Below are 14680 nucleotides of genomic sequence, written 5' to 3'. Positions count from 1 at the left end.
GAAGGACTACATTATGAATCACCCGGAGGATGGCGACAAGATCGGGCGACTGAGAGAACTCATGTTTGAACAGGTCTGTAATAAAGGAGATGCATGTTATGTTCAGTGTAGTCTGTGTGCTCATAATGTGCATTCAATGCAAAGGAAAGAAGAAGAAAAAAGAGCGTGAACGTGGCGATCGGGAAGAGGCCACCTTGTATCAAACGGCGTGTTTATTGAGTGTGACGGCTTATTCCTGATCTTGGGAACGACGTGTGACGGAAACACTCTCAACTCGAGGTCCACTTACACGCTTGTTCTGGAGCTTTCTGAATATGCAGAACAAGCAAGGAACTGGTCCTAGCGTTGCCAAACAGAAACTGAGCAGAAACCTGTGTCTGAAAGTAAACATTTAAAAAAAAAAACATGGATTATATCGAACAGTATTCATCATGAACATGTTCGCATGCAACAATTTTTGAGCGGGATCCATTAACATTGTTTTTTCAAAAGAATTGTGAAAGATATGTACTAAGTGGAACATTTTCCTGGGGTTTTATTACTGCAATTATTTGGTCCAGCTCTTAATGATAATTATAATAATTACAGCCCTTTTTTAGAATTAAAGCGCCCACGCTCTAGTACCCATATCAGGTTAGCTTGGCTTGATATTTACTTTTATCTCGTTTTATTCACAAAGTTCCTAATTGTTCATTTTTTTTATATAAGAATAGCACAAACAAAAACTCAATTTGCAATTAGAAGTAGAAAGTATTCCACTGAAATTGCAGATTAATTTTCACCAAGCGTATCTGGAACAAATGAGCCAAATATTTAGCAATTTACCCAGATGATTCACAGATGAAGTAGGAGGAATAAAAGCTCTGTTTGTCTCTCAACTTGGTTTGTTTGTAATATCCAGAGATGATAATCAGCTTTTGTTTTGCAGGCACACATTCTGGAGTACGGCCTCGCCGTGCATGAGAAGTTTGTTCCCCAGGACATGCGACCTCTCCACAAGAAGCTAGTGGACCAGTTCCATCTGATGAAATCCAGTCTTGGCATACAGGTAAGCCAGAAAACAAGACCTGGTGACACTTTGGTACATCTTTAACAATCCCACATGTGTTAAAGAGTTCACTGAAATCATTAAACCTTTTATGGAAGTGCACACTGTGTGTGAGAACAGATGCCGACCGCTGTGTTTAGGCTTCTGAGTGAATGACCCCTTTAGTCCTCCTCCGATAAAGCCACCCCTCATTAAACATACTTCCTTCTTCTGGTTTTGTGTATTTTGTTGACATACCTCATGCCGGCATGAAGCATTTAATCATGTGCCACTGCCTCTTCTCCAATTTACAACCCTAGGAGTTTCCGGCTTATGTGCGTGCAAGCCCAGTGCACTTCACCAACGGGAGCCCACGAACATGCAGGAACTCTGTGCCCAACATCATCAGCCCAGACGGTGGCAGAGGGGTTGCCAGGCGGAGGTGATGACCTCTTTTGTCTTTTATTTTTGGGGGGTATTTTATTGCTGTTCTGTCTTTGTCTTTCTTTCTTTTTTTCCTGGAAATTTACAAAAGCAGCCAAAAAGCTCTTGCACTTATTATTATTACGTTTCTCCTTCATATTTTCTGTGCTGCCCCTCTGACTTGTGCTCCCCCTCTGACAACTCACCTGTCCTTCTTTTCACAATTTTTTTTTGTATGTCCCCACCTCACCTCGAACACCACTCTCTGTGTATTTGCTCTCTTCTCCCTTCTGAGAGAGAAGATTTTGATGTGTTCAGTGACCCTGCCACTCTACCTGCGACATTCTCCCGCCACAGTCTGATCCCAGGGGACAAAGCCGCCCATACAGACACACACATCACCTGAGTCGCCCAGTGGCATTTCACGTTTCTCTTATTGAGTTTTGATTTCTTTTTCGTTCTCTGTTTGGCAACACACAAACAAGTTCTGTATCTTGGTGATGACTTCTGCTTTAACCTTCCTTTTAAAAATAACCATCGTGTTTGTTCTCTAACCTTTCTTTTACACTTGTGTCTGACGAGTGCTTGATGGAATGCTGTGATTGCTGCATCGATTATCTTCTTGTGATCTGACATTTTCTGTCCCTGTTTGTCTTTTTCCCTCCCTGCCTGCCTTTTTGTACGGCTTTTCATGCTGAATTTTTGGTGAGTGAAAACCCTGCAAGCTAACGAAACAAAATACCAAAACCCGTGTCCCTTTATTCGAAAGCCACCTAAACCATCGCCCTCTGTCTTCCTGTCACCCTCAGCCTCCCCAGCTACCCTGCGGTGAACCGCTACTCCTCATCCTCGCTGTCGTCTCAGGCCTCCAATGAAGTCAGTAACATCACAGGGCAATCAGAGAGTTCGGATGAAGTCTTCAACATGCAGGTAATCTCCCGCCCTCTCTCTCTTATACACACATACATGCAACGTCGTATACCTTCCCACACAGCCGCACAAAGGTACTTAAGGTCAGAAGATTGAGTCCATATCCAAAAGCATGTGCCCTCCTGCTCCCTGCCGATTTCATGCACACTACTTTTTAATCATCCTCACTCCATTCAACCCTCATCTCTCTTCTCCTCTGACACTTTTTCACTATCGTCCTCTCCACTTGTTCAGAGCTTTGCCGGCTGAGCAATTTGTTGTGATTATCAAAAAAGGACACAGTGCTTTGTGTGGTCCATCCAGGCAGCTTGCTGGAGTTTGGCAGCAATCTAAACTAGATTTGGCCCAATTCAGAAAGCTGCTGACAACTCCTGGCAAGCAGTCCGGCTCACCTGGCAGGCCTCGCAAAGCAGGACGCAGACACAAACACCGGAGGAAGAATCCTGTTGTCAGGAGATCTGACGGAACCTACTGCAATGTTATTTTTGGACATCATAGCTTTTATTTTTGAGATCAAGTACATTTCACTGAACGATGATCTTACAGACAAGTCACAAAGTGCATTAGGCTTTTAACCCCCACCCTTCTGGAGACATATATTAAGAAGGTTGTAACGATTTTAACAACAGTGTTTTTTTTGTTTAGTTTTTTGTTGTCTTATCTGGTGTCATCTGTCGATGATGAGATCTATAACACTCTCATGTCTGTACAGTAGATATAATAATAACACTTTCTATGACGTCCATGTCTACAATAATTACAAACATACTTATAATCCGCTTATAGAACCGCGCAATAATAGCTATAATCACTTATACATGTTCATATGCTTTATAATAATATTCCTAACCAATCATAAATCATTTTATAATGACTTATGATAGTCATTCAGTTTTACAACATTTGGTGTGTCGTTCTTGCATATATTTTCTGATATTTTTTCCCTTTTACTTAAAGCAAAAATAGCCATTTATAGTGACTCATAACCAGCCCATAATGTAATCTGCCTATACCTCAGGAATGTCATTACTTCACTTACAGCACCCAGTGCCACTTAGTCTAATGACATTATAATGCATTCTAACAGTGATCGCAATGCATGATACATGGAGTATAATATATTACAACTGTGTGAATTATAATACACTTTGATCTTTGCAAAAATGTTATTGAGTGACCAGCAGTTATGCAGCATTATGATACCTAAATATGAATCTATCATTAGAAAAGGTCTCGCTGCGTCTTGTCTTGTCTCAGCAACCCTGCTAAGAATAATCCAGCCCATAACCCCTGTAAAACCACCACATGTTGTTTTTATGGACTTGGATGGACTCACATTTATATAGCTTCCTTTCTAGTCTACCGACTACTCAAAGCACCGTTACACTACGTGCCAACATTCACCCATTCACACGCACAAATTCATACACTCTTCCAATTAGTAGACGGCTCTCTCTACCTCCTTAGCCACAGCCACCCTGACCTCTTTTGGTACATATTAAATAAACAAGATATATATACAGTGTTCGTTATTGTCAGATTTAATTGCCCCTCTGAAAGACTTCATCACAAAAGTCTCAAAGTTTTTTAAAAACGGTATTAAAAAGTAAGCTGATTTATTTCATAAATAGAAGATTACTGTTTCATAATGTTCTAGTTCATGTTCGTGATGTTGTTGTTGTTGTTTTTTGTCATCCCACCTACAGCCCAGTCCGTCTACCTCAAGCCTCAGCTCCAACCATTCTGCCTCGCCCAATGTCACCAGTTCAGCTCCTTCCAGTGCCAGAGGTAAGACTGGAACTGGAGAAAAACCCTAATTTTTCAATGTAATACACGGTAGGCTTTTAGCTGATATTTCACTCCCGAGTGACTCACACGGAGGAGGAAGACAAAGGTTCAGCTGGACACACGGAACATAGGGACTGAACCTTTGACCTTTCAGTGGCACAATGTTCTCTCAAACCACCGCAGCATCCTGTCTGGTGAGGTCAGCGAGGTTAGACGGCGGCTTGGGAACACAAGCAGGAGAGGATGATTGGGTCGAAGAAGAGAAGGACGAGGGGGGGAGGGTTGAATGGAAAGTTGGAGACTGAGAAAATAGAGAGAATGCAAAATGAGATGGGATGAAAAATGAAATGGGCTGCGACGTGGTGGTGACAAATGCTGTTGAAAGAAACATGGATCCAGTGAAAATGCAAGAGAGAGTAAGAGATGATTAGAGCTCCGTGGAGTCTCTCTCTTGGACTTCAACACAATCTCCAGTCCGGCCCGGGCTGTCCAAGCCTTCTCTTCAGTGTGAATATCTAATGCTTTCCCTGTCTGCCGTCTTATCTCGCTGTGTTCAAACTTGCAAACGTGTTTCTGCCTGATCCAGATCATAAAAAGTAAGGATACATGAAGACGTTTATGGAAGCTTATACACTCCCCTTTGGCAGGCTGCTGGCAGCGGTTGGCGCCCTTATAAAAGTGGCCTCTGTCTACCCATAAAGCCTGTGGAGAATTATTGCTTGTGTGGTCTTATCTGAATGAGAGCCAGCGATGGGTATCTCATACTCGTATGATAGCCCTCCAAGTGCTATCGCATTCGCTAATGGATCAAGATCCATACAGTGGCTAACACCAGTTGAGGGGAAGTGCTGTGAAAATGGTGTCAGCAAGTACTTTGTGTGTGTGTGTGTGTGTGTGTGTGTGTGTGAGGTGTGTGTGTGTGCTTTTCTTTTTCTCTCGATGCATGTGTTACACGTGTTTCAGTGTCAAGGTTTAGCACGTGCATCTGTCTGTTGTAATTGTTCAGTCTAACTGAGGAGGTGAGGGAGTGCACTTGGAGGGAGTGAGGAGGGTGTGATGTGTGTGTGTGTGTGTGTGTGTGTGTGTGTGTGTGTGTGTGTGTGTGTGTGTGTGTGTGTGTGTGTGTGTGTGTGTGTGGAGCAGGCCATTTATCATGTCGTGGAGCTAGTGAGGCTGAAAGAATGGTCGAGAGGCTTGGAGGGAGAAAGAGAGATTGGCCTTTCCTGATTGCCAGTATTCGTGGGTAATAGTCTAACACCTTGCTGCTATTTGGTCCCTTATGGGGTATGTGTGTGTGTGTGTGAGTGTGACTCCTCTAATGTCTCATACTGTCCATTCCAGGTTCACCCCAGATGGCAGAGAAACACAAGCATTCCAGAGAAAATGCCTGTCTGTCTCCACGAGACCGACCGGTCAGCGCCATCTTTCCCAACCCCATGGACCCTGCACAGGTTAACACACACACGCGCGCACATACACACACAGACACACATTCACCTACACTCGCGCGCGGGTGGTATAACCAGAAGAAATGGCACATAAAGTGCAACTGTCCCCTCCTTAGGTTAAAGCAGATGGATGTTTGCATGCAAAGAAAAAGGTGGATACAAAATAGACAAATTAGCTTTTGACCTTTCAGTGACCAAACGATGAGAAAAGATGTCTGCTAGTATGAGGGAAGCTTGAGAATGTGCTCTTGCTGTCACATTTGTATTCCTATATTTGGGATAAAGAAAAAGACAAATGAAGACATAATGCAAAGCCAGCAATAGAAGCACACAAAGCATCTAAACCGTTTCGTGAAATAGATATGAAAAAAAGATATAATTTGCTAACTAATATTGTCATGTTGACATATAATGTATGTATTAGCCCAAATCACCATAGAGGAGAGTGGTCGGAGCTAGTTCCACTGGTTGTTGTTGTTGCGGGTCATTTTCAGGCAACAATATGAGGTGCATTTGAAAAACATATTTAATAAACAGTTGAAGGTACAACTCTGAACATAAAGGTGTGAGGGGAGAAGTTAGCCGTGACTCCCAAGGTGCATTTTGGAAAGAAACATCCAGTCACCAAGTTTAAGATTAGTTACGTTAGAAGTTTAAGATTACAGTGTTGAGAAAACTAATAATACATTTAGCAACTATGTTGCGGTGTTTCGTTCCCAACCGCGACAACAAAGTGTTTTTGGATTCCCTCCATCTCTCCTCGCTCTTCTTCGCCATAGCAACGGCAGCCAAGGCTAATGTGTTTTGTAGTATTGAGAGCCGCCTGTGTTTCTATATAATGTGATGCTGAGACTATAATACCAAGAAAAGTTTGAAATGGGAATGCAGAATGGGGAAAACCCTTCTCTTTTCACTCTCTATATGCGATGGACTATTTTTTAATGGAAAAGGAAAACTCATTTTTTGCAGCTCTTACAGATGCGTGTCCTCCAAAAAATGTGAAGACAAAATCGATATACTTTTTGACGCCCTGTAATGAGCAAGCAGAAATCCAGATCCACTTTGTATTGTACAGCATATCTCAATGGGTGACTTCTGTTTTCGGGAAAAAGTGGCGCATGCCATGACGCCGCTCTTTTGTCGCTGAGGATTGCAGTTTTTCAAAAGCAGCAGTCCAGCTTTGCCTCATTTTCAGTAAAAAAACTAAACAAACGATAATATTCCAGTAATGCAAGAACAACAGGATATTGCAGTGTCTTCTCTCGCTAAAGGGCGGTACGTAGCGTAATCACACAATCCTCAGAAACCAGGCTACTGTAGCAGAAACATTATGTGTTTGTTTTTCAAGGCCCTTCGCCTCTGCAGTCAGCACTGCGGGCACAGTTCACCTGTTTTTCATAGCTCGTTGGGGCTGAATCAAAAGAATCGTTGTTATTCTACAGATTAATAGATGGTGGGAGACCAAGCAATTATGTCCAACCTGAAAGCAGTGAAAGACCAGCTAATAGCGGCTAATGGAACATTGATTATTAGAAATATTGATCACCGGTAACATTTACTGCAAAAAGAAAAGAAAATCTGATCTATGTATTTTTGGGGCTGGAGGGGGAGTGCTCATCACTTCTACAAATATCACACCCCTCCTAGACATGAAGGTCATTACGCATTCAGCACTCTGTCTCTCTGACTCTGTTGCCGTCTGTGCCTCCCTCGGTCGGTTCTATTGAATTTCTGGGGGGAATGATTTCACACCTTGATATTTATTTTGAATGTTCAATATTCAATTATTCCTCTCTGCTTTAGAGCTGGAATTTACCTACGTTATCTCCAACACACTGTTTCACGCTGTACATATTTGACACTGATTTGGACTATTTCTTCTGTGTGCAGAGAGCTCCTCTTCATCAGATAGGTGACGCCACTTTACCAAGGAGTGACCCCAACCTGTCAGCGCCAGACAAAGGTAAAACACCACGTTTAGCATATTCTGTTACATCCTTCTCTTCCATGGACGCAATGAGTAGCGACGTTCTGCATTCAGCAACCTTCGAAAATACACTCTCACCTTGCAGGGAATCCCCTCAAGCAGAATAATAATGCCAAAGTGAGGCGAGATAGGTTATGGTAAAGTGCAGTTTATTTTATTATTTATCGTTTTGAGTGTTCGTGGCTGAGAGAGCGGTGATGCAGAGGTGCAGCGTCAGCAAAGGGCTTCTCCTCTATTACTCACCGGCGCTCACACCGCTGCCCAGGCTGGCGGTCATCTGTCCAGACACGGAGTGTGTGTGACAGTTTTCACCTCGGAGTGACTTGAGACGTCTGTCTTCACACAGCTGCTTCAGGGAGCGCCTCAGGATACGCACACACACACACACACACACACACAAACACACCTACTCACACACACACACACACACACACACATGCTGGGTTCCGTTTTTCCTTCAACGCCGTACAGCTTTTCATCTTCCCTCATCCTAAAAGAGTAATTAAATATGCAGGTACTATTCCTGCAACGCTGATGGACGTGTGTGACATTCATATTTATGAATTCATATCTATTAGTTAAGCTCCCCCTGGTAGTCATTTTTGCTCAGCATAGCCAAGTAGAGATGCACATTTCTTGCATTTTGTGGGTAAAATATGTGTTGAGACTGAAAGCGTACAGCCCCCACCTCCTTGTGTAATTAACAAAAAAATGCTTTTCTCTGAACTTTGACAACAACAAAAAACAGAGAGTAAAATGCACGCGTGAAATGTATTTCCTTCCATCAGTGCTTCTCACGAACACTTTGTGTTATAATTAGCGAGGAATGCGGAAGAGACGCCGCAAAATAAAGAGTGAAGAGCGTGGATGCGATAGCTTCCTCGCGACTCGCACACCTTTTCCGTGTGATTCGAGCGCGATCAGTGAAATAATGCAGCGAGAGCTCGATGAGCTGCACAGTATGGTGACATGACACCTTTTATGCATGCGACAATAACGATAGGTGCTAGAAATTACACGAAGCCTGCGATTGTGTAAACGTGTTGTTCGCCACATCTGCTGCCTCAACCCTCAAATCATAACTCCAGTTACCAAATATAGTGTTGTTAAAATAGGAAGCTTCCCGGACTCTTTGTTTGCTGTGAAATGAGAATAAAGCCCGCTCAGTCGCGCTGTTCGGAGGCATCAGACTACCACCATTTCATAAACTGTGACCTGACCAATCGCCCTGACTGATTTCAATAGCGTGTGATTACATTTTATTTTTACAGAGATGCGTGCACTTGATGCAGCTCCTAGACCCGAAGAGGCTACTTTAGTTTGATTGAATGTGACCCATAAACCCGAAGACTAAACAAGATCCGCCTGAGATTTCTACCAGAACAAGTGGTGTTGGTTCAATGGCGTGTTTTATAGTTTTTTCCTGTTGATATGAAAACTATATTTAGGAAAACCCATTAACCTGCTTTCACACCAAATGTGCAGGTGTGGAATTGCACAGAATACGGACATTATTTGTCTCCTTTCCATTTCCTCGCTCTATTTGTATGCTTTTGTTGAATTTCTTACTCCAACCTACAACAAATATCACTTCTGCAGAGGTTTGTTTTGCTGCTTGACCTAAAGCAACACGTTGCATGGCTATGTCATGCCCCTGTAGTAATGTAATAACATACAGAAACACATTTATGGACTAAAATCATCTACCAACTCTTTTGAAAAGCACAAGAAAAAAGAAAAATCCAAATAGGATGTCAAAACACTGAGCTGTGCTCTCTTGGGCTCAGTTGTGAGCCACAGCGGCTGCCATGACAGTCAAAGTCCCAAATGCGCTGACAATGCATGTCCAAAGGAGTTCTAGAAGAAATAGTGACGGCAGTAGTCTCTCTGTATAGGACAAACTCTCTGAGGTCCCAGAGTTCTATGACTTTGGTCTTTCTATGAAATTAAATAAATCTCAAGCACAGCATAATGTATTAGAGCAGAAGAGGATATGGGGCTGAAATATGAATTTTATGATTGTTGACATTCTGAATGTGCTTAATGGAAGAGTCGATGCATGAAGCTCCTTCCTCAGATATTGCTCGATCGTATGTACTGCATGCAAGTCAGCGACATCATCGTTTTTCAGGCCACAGGGAAAAGGAGAAAAACAGAAATCCGTCAAGTGAAATAACGTAATCTGCTTGGCGTGTTCATGTTGGATTCCATGAACACGCCATTCCATTCCGAGTTTTTAGGACTTTTAACGTAACGCACTTCATCCTACACTCAATCTCGGGCAATATATACACTCCATGTTATTGTCATTTGTTTCCATGTCATCATGCCATCCATCTGAAATGTGTTCCTCCATGTTGTCTCGTGTCATCCCATAATCTTTTGAGTGACTTGTAATGTTTCTGTGTACTGTAAGTGCGACCCACACCCAGTAGCTGGAGCCTAGACAGTGTCAAAGAGGGCGCCCCATCCTTCTCTGACTCTTTTGGCAAAATGCTATGCCCTCCTGTACCTCCTAGGCCACCGTACTCAGGTAAAGTGGCTGATCATGATGAACTCTCCGATTTGAAGAATGATACTAATTTCTCCACTCCGACTTTTGACACCTGGGGCTTCCCGCACATCTCCCTACAATGGCTTTTCCCCACCTGAGACCCTCAAGCTACCGTTTCCTGGCTTGCTGCTCCTAATGTCATGCACGTCCATGATGGCAACAGCATTTGCTTCACTAACTGGCTTTGATTTTTTTCTGGTATGAGATGTGTGAGTTCAGCTGAAGTCTGAAAATCTCCCTGGACTTTGAGAGGGGCTGAAGTCAATCCCAATTGAAATTCCAGTCAATTTCCCAGATTTTTCTCCTGAGAAATGCATGTCATTACATTTCAACAACGTCTTTCTCCACTATCAACTCGCACTGTATTTTAGTAGTTTACTTATATACAGATTCAACAGATTTGACTTATCCCCCAGTGCTTTCTGATCTATCATGCTGGCCAGCAGCGGAATACACAGATGGAATGTCTCCCCTCCACACACACACACACACACACACACGCACACACGCAACACACACCACACACACGCACACGTCTGCCCTCATTGCATAGAGCAGAAACAGCTGTTTGATGTAGAAACAGCTTAAGGCAGCCTAAAGGACCTGCAGAACATCAGCGCTTCATTGATGCTTTAGGCCAATGGCCCTCTCAGCTCCATGTGTGTATGTTTGCATGACTCGCACTGTGTCATCATGGTGACTGGAAGAAAACTGCTGCCTAATTTCTCCTCTTTTCTCTCTCTCTCTCTCATCTGGTTGTCAGCAGGCTCCTCGGCTAAAAACATGAGGTCGCAGTCTCCTGTCTCTGCGTCCAGATCGCCGCAAAAGGTTGGTTCTGTCTCTGTTACTCACGTCCTCCGTCCGTTTGGTGTGAGTTTCAGGCGATTTTCTTTTTTTGTATCGTTCCTCTATCTTTCCCTGAGATTGCCTGACCTTGCTTAGTGACAGCCTTGGGGCCTTTGTAGTGCACTGCTGTGGTCTCGCCGGCCAGCTGCAGGGTCTTTATCCTACTCTGTGTCAACCCGAGGCCTGGGAGCTTTGCATTACTGTTCAGTGAAGCTGCTAACTGCTCCAGTGCTGCTGATTTTGTAGCCTTTTTATGACACGGCTGTCCCAAAGAGGACCCAAAACGGTACTGGCTGGAGGGCACTCATCGTGTTAGCTAAATGTACACCTGGTGGGCGCCAACTGTTTTCCACCACGTTTAATTCTGGCTCGGAGAGGAGGTCACCTCCTGGCCTGCTTGCCAAAAATACGCATAACGAGATGGATTTATTCAACTTCACTTCATGTATTTGTCAGTGAATTTAAATTTTAAAGACTAAATCCTATTTATGTTTTAGTTTTTTTCTTCGCTATTGATGCTATGAGACCTGCGAGTGCTGTATTGAATGTTCCCTCTAGCATCTCAAACAAGTTTTTAATACCTCTGACCTCCAGTGTTTTTATGTTTATCTGCAGTTAAACTGATTACTCTCACTTTGTCTCCAAGCTCGGATTTGTTGTTAATGAGCCTCTTAGTAGTTAATACCAGACTGCAGAAGCGGTAGAGGTCCAGGAAAGGTTAACTAAGCAGCGAGTGAGCTTTTAATGGGGGATACAAAAGTTGTTTTGAAACTCTGGTGAACCGAAGCTCGTCTCCTGCTGACTGTTATCTTCGCTGTGGGCTTGTCACGAGCGTCGGTGCAAAGCTCCCAGATTTGTTTTACGGGTGCGATGTCTTCTCGCATGTGACGACTACCGCGTGTGAATGCGGTTGTTCGCGTGTGTGTACGTGTGGTCCGTGTGTGAGGCGGAGAGAGAGAGCGAAAGAACGACTCTGGGAAGTGTGAGTGACAGCTTGGCACTCAGCATGCTCTGTCAATCACGTCTCTGTGTGTGTGTGTGTGTGTGTGTGTGTGTGTGTGTGTGTGTGTGTGTGTGTGTGTGTGTGTGTGTGTGTGTGTGTGTGTGGTTAGGTGTGCGCATGTTGCCACTTGTGTTTGTGTGTGTGTGCTGATAGAAGAGGCCCGAAGTGCAGTGCCTAGCTGCCCATCACCGCACAGCCAGAGATGGGTCCTTCGTGGACCTCCAGCAGGCCCCATTATCTGGCACACACACACACACACACGCACACACATCAGTCAGTGCAGCAAGGGGCCCATTACCAGACCAAAAACCCCAGGACAGATAGTGAACCTGCAGAAAACACATGGTGCCAGTCTGACAGGGCTGCAGCTACTCATCTGCAGGGGTAGAAATGATATTCGTTGGTAGCCTCTCTCTGGAGAACTGGGTCAGGAGTTTAAACTGCTTGCCAGCACTATATTAAATACACAGATTTTCATCACGGTCGCCCCAGATGTGGAAAAAGGTGTGTCCAGTCGTGCATGCTAAATGGATACCTCTCTTCGTGCGTGCCCCCTGAAGCATGAGCAGTACAACCTTTCTGATCAATTGTATACTCCACTAGATCCAATTACATTTTAGCAGATATAATGGCAGCGTGGTGTAATTGCTTAGAAAAACATTTTGATGAGTGATCGGATTTTTGAGGGGGGAAGTGTGGCATATTGTGTCTTTCCGTCTCGGCGCACAGGGCCGGTTGATGGAGTGTAAAAACCCTCTCAATCTGTTGACTTTTATCGCTGCTGTAGGGCTGTGTCAGCACACATGTTGGAGACAGCAGAATAGGGCATGCATACTACATGGTTGCATGCTTTTTATAATGATTAAAATAATGCCATATTGCTATATTATGTTTTTTTCCAGACGTTAAACTAGTTGTTGCTTTCTTGTGAAATGCTGGATACTTTAAATTAACAAAAATGTCTCAGAATAAAACAATCGGAAAAGGTTATTGTCATTAATATTTGGACTGTTTTTGGACAGTCTCAGAAATGACTTTTTGAAAGACAAAAAATACCATATCATAATTAAGATAATAGTTATTCACAGCCCTTGTTTGCTGATACCACAACACAGAGAAAAACAGCAAATAATTGCAATAGAGAAGCTGGAGAAAGGTCATGTTTGACATTCATGGTTAAAAAAAACAAGATTTTCAGGGGCTGTTAGGATGCAATTCCAACAATGATTTGATAATCAAAAGGTTTGTTGTTTGGCTAATCCATTAATCGAATAGCTTTAGCTGCTTGAAAGGGCCAGAAGCCAAAAAGCCAATCTCTATACAATGAACATCTTAGATTTTCACATGAAGGAAACACATGATTTTCTTTTCCTTTTTCTTTCTCCCCCTTTAGACCACAGTGCCACCGTTCACCCCTTCACCCACCGAGTGCCAGTCCACCAGCCTGGTCTCCAACTCCCCCGTCCTCTCCGGCAGCTACAGCAGCGGCATCTCGTCCCTCAGCCGCTGCAGCGTGTCGGAAGCTTCGGGCACCGAGCTGCCCGCGGGTGACCACCCGTCCCATCCTCTGCCTCCTCCCGGCACCTTGCCAAACTCTGTCTCCAGCAGCTCCGACGAGCCCATCCGCAGAGAGAATAAGACGCCTCCTCCCTACAGCGTGTACGAGAGGAACAACCCCCGCAGGCCCGTGCCGCTGCCCCACAGTCTCTCCATCCCCCCGCAGGCGGACCCCCCGGCCCTTCCACCCAAGCCTCACCAGCTCCGCACCGGCAGCATGAAGCTGGACGGGACCTCTGACCCTCGAGTCCCCAGACCACGGCCTCTGCCCAGGAAGGTGTCCCAGCTATAGGTGCTGGTTCGGGTCCAGGTCTGGAGAAGAAACACACTGGCGTATTTTGCACTTTTCTACTGGGCACTCACTTGTTTTTTGTGATCTTCAGTTTGGCATTCCTGACCTACATCACAATAAAAAGACACGGGCCTATAGATTAACAGGCAGTCAAAAAAAAAGACTGAAGAAACGGTCAAATATTGAACGTTTCTTTTTGTATTTACTAGAGGGCATTGCATTGACTTTGACTTGGTCATTCTGCACCTTTAGCTCTAGTATGTATAATAGGTCACCACAGTCAGTCATAACATATGTTTACCAGAACACTCTAGAAAAACACAGTTTTGATAGATGTAATAATTTCAAATATATGTATATTGGTATATATGAGAATTGTTTTTGCCTTAAGTATTGGAAACAGAGTCTTTTATCCGTGAGTCTTGCACGTTTCTTTTTTTTTTTTTTTTTTAAACGACTCGTACATTTGTATACTATATGGCTAAAAAGGTGCTAGAGGCCTCGAGTATGCATTTCAGTGAAGTGTCGTAGAAACGGGTGTGTTCCCATAGTCATATCCACACACGCAATGGGACTGTATTACCGTTAAATGAAAAAAAGAAGAAAAAAAAGCTCTTATTTCTGCCAGACGAAAATGTCATTGTTATGCATTGATTTTAAAAGTTTGGCAAAGATAACTTCAGCACAGTAATGGGAGCAATTTTGACTGCACATTATTTAACTCCACACGGTCATATGTAAATCAGAAAACGAGAGAGGCTTTCAGTGGGAAGTTGCCATCAAAACCACTCCACTGCCCTTCTCACAAGAATTTTAAAATCAGCC

General features: G+C 43.7%; 1 protein-coding gene across 3 annotated transcripts in view; it reads left to right on the top strand.

The window, feature by feature from the left end:
* Nucleotides 1-13855, top strand: part of dock4b (dedicator of cytokinesis 4b) — a gene marked incomplete at its 3' end in the record, with an annotated part of 102023 nt that extends 88168 nt beyond the window's left edge. For 2 of the 3 annotated variants that reach the window (XM_079236331.1, XM_079236332.1), the window contains 10 exons: nucleotides 1-73; nucleotides 929-1048; nucleotides 1348-1469; nucleotides 2260-2380; nucleotides 4087-4168; nucleotides 5510-5619; nucleotides 7507-7579; nucleotides 10020-10136; nucleotides 10924-10985; nucleotides 13400-13855. The exon at nucleotides 1-73 is cut by the window's left edge and continues 11 nt beyond it. In XM_079236331.1, the coding sequence (XP_079092457.1) occupies nucleotides 1-73; nucleotides 929-1048; nucleotides 1348-1469; nucleotides 2260-2380; nucleotides 4087-4168; nucleotides 5510-5619; nucleotides 7507-7579; nucleotides 10020-10136; nucleotides 10924-10985; nucleotides 13400-13855 (1336 nt within the window). Of the gene's footprint in view, nucleotides 74-928; nucleotides 1049-1347; nucleotides 1470-2259; nucleotides 2381-4086; nucleotides 4169-5509; nucleotides 5620-7506; nucleotides 7580-10019; nucleotides 10137-10920; nucleotides 10986-13399 lie in introns of all 3 variants that reach the window. The other variant, XM_079236333.1, reaches the window with a different exon arrangement.
* Between the last annotated feature and the right edge of the window lie 825 nt (nucleotides 13856-14680).

Source organism: Taurulus bubalis (genome assembly GCF_910589615.1).
Source record: "Taurulus bubalis genome assembly, chromosome: 20".
Taxonomy (NCBI): Eukaryota; Metazoa; Chordata; class Actinopteri; order Perciformes; family Cottidae; genus Taurulus; species Taurulus bubalis.
The sequence above is the reverse complement of the archived record's forward strand: the minus strand, read 5'-3'. Positions and strand labels throughout refer to the sequence as shown.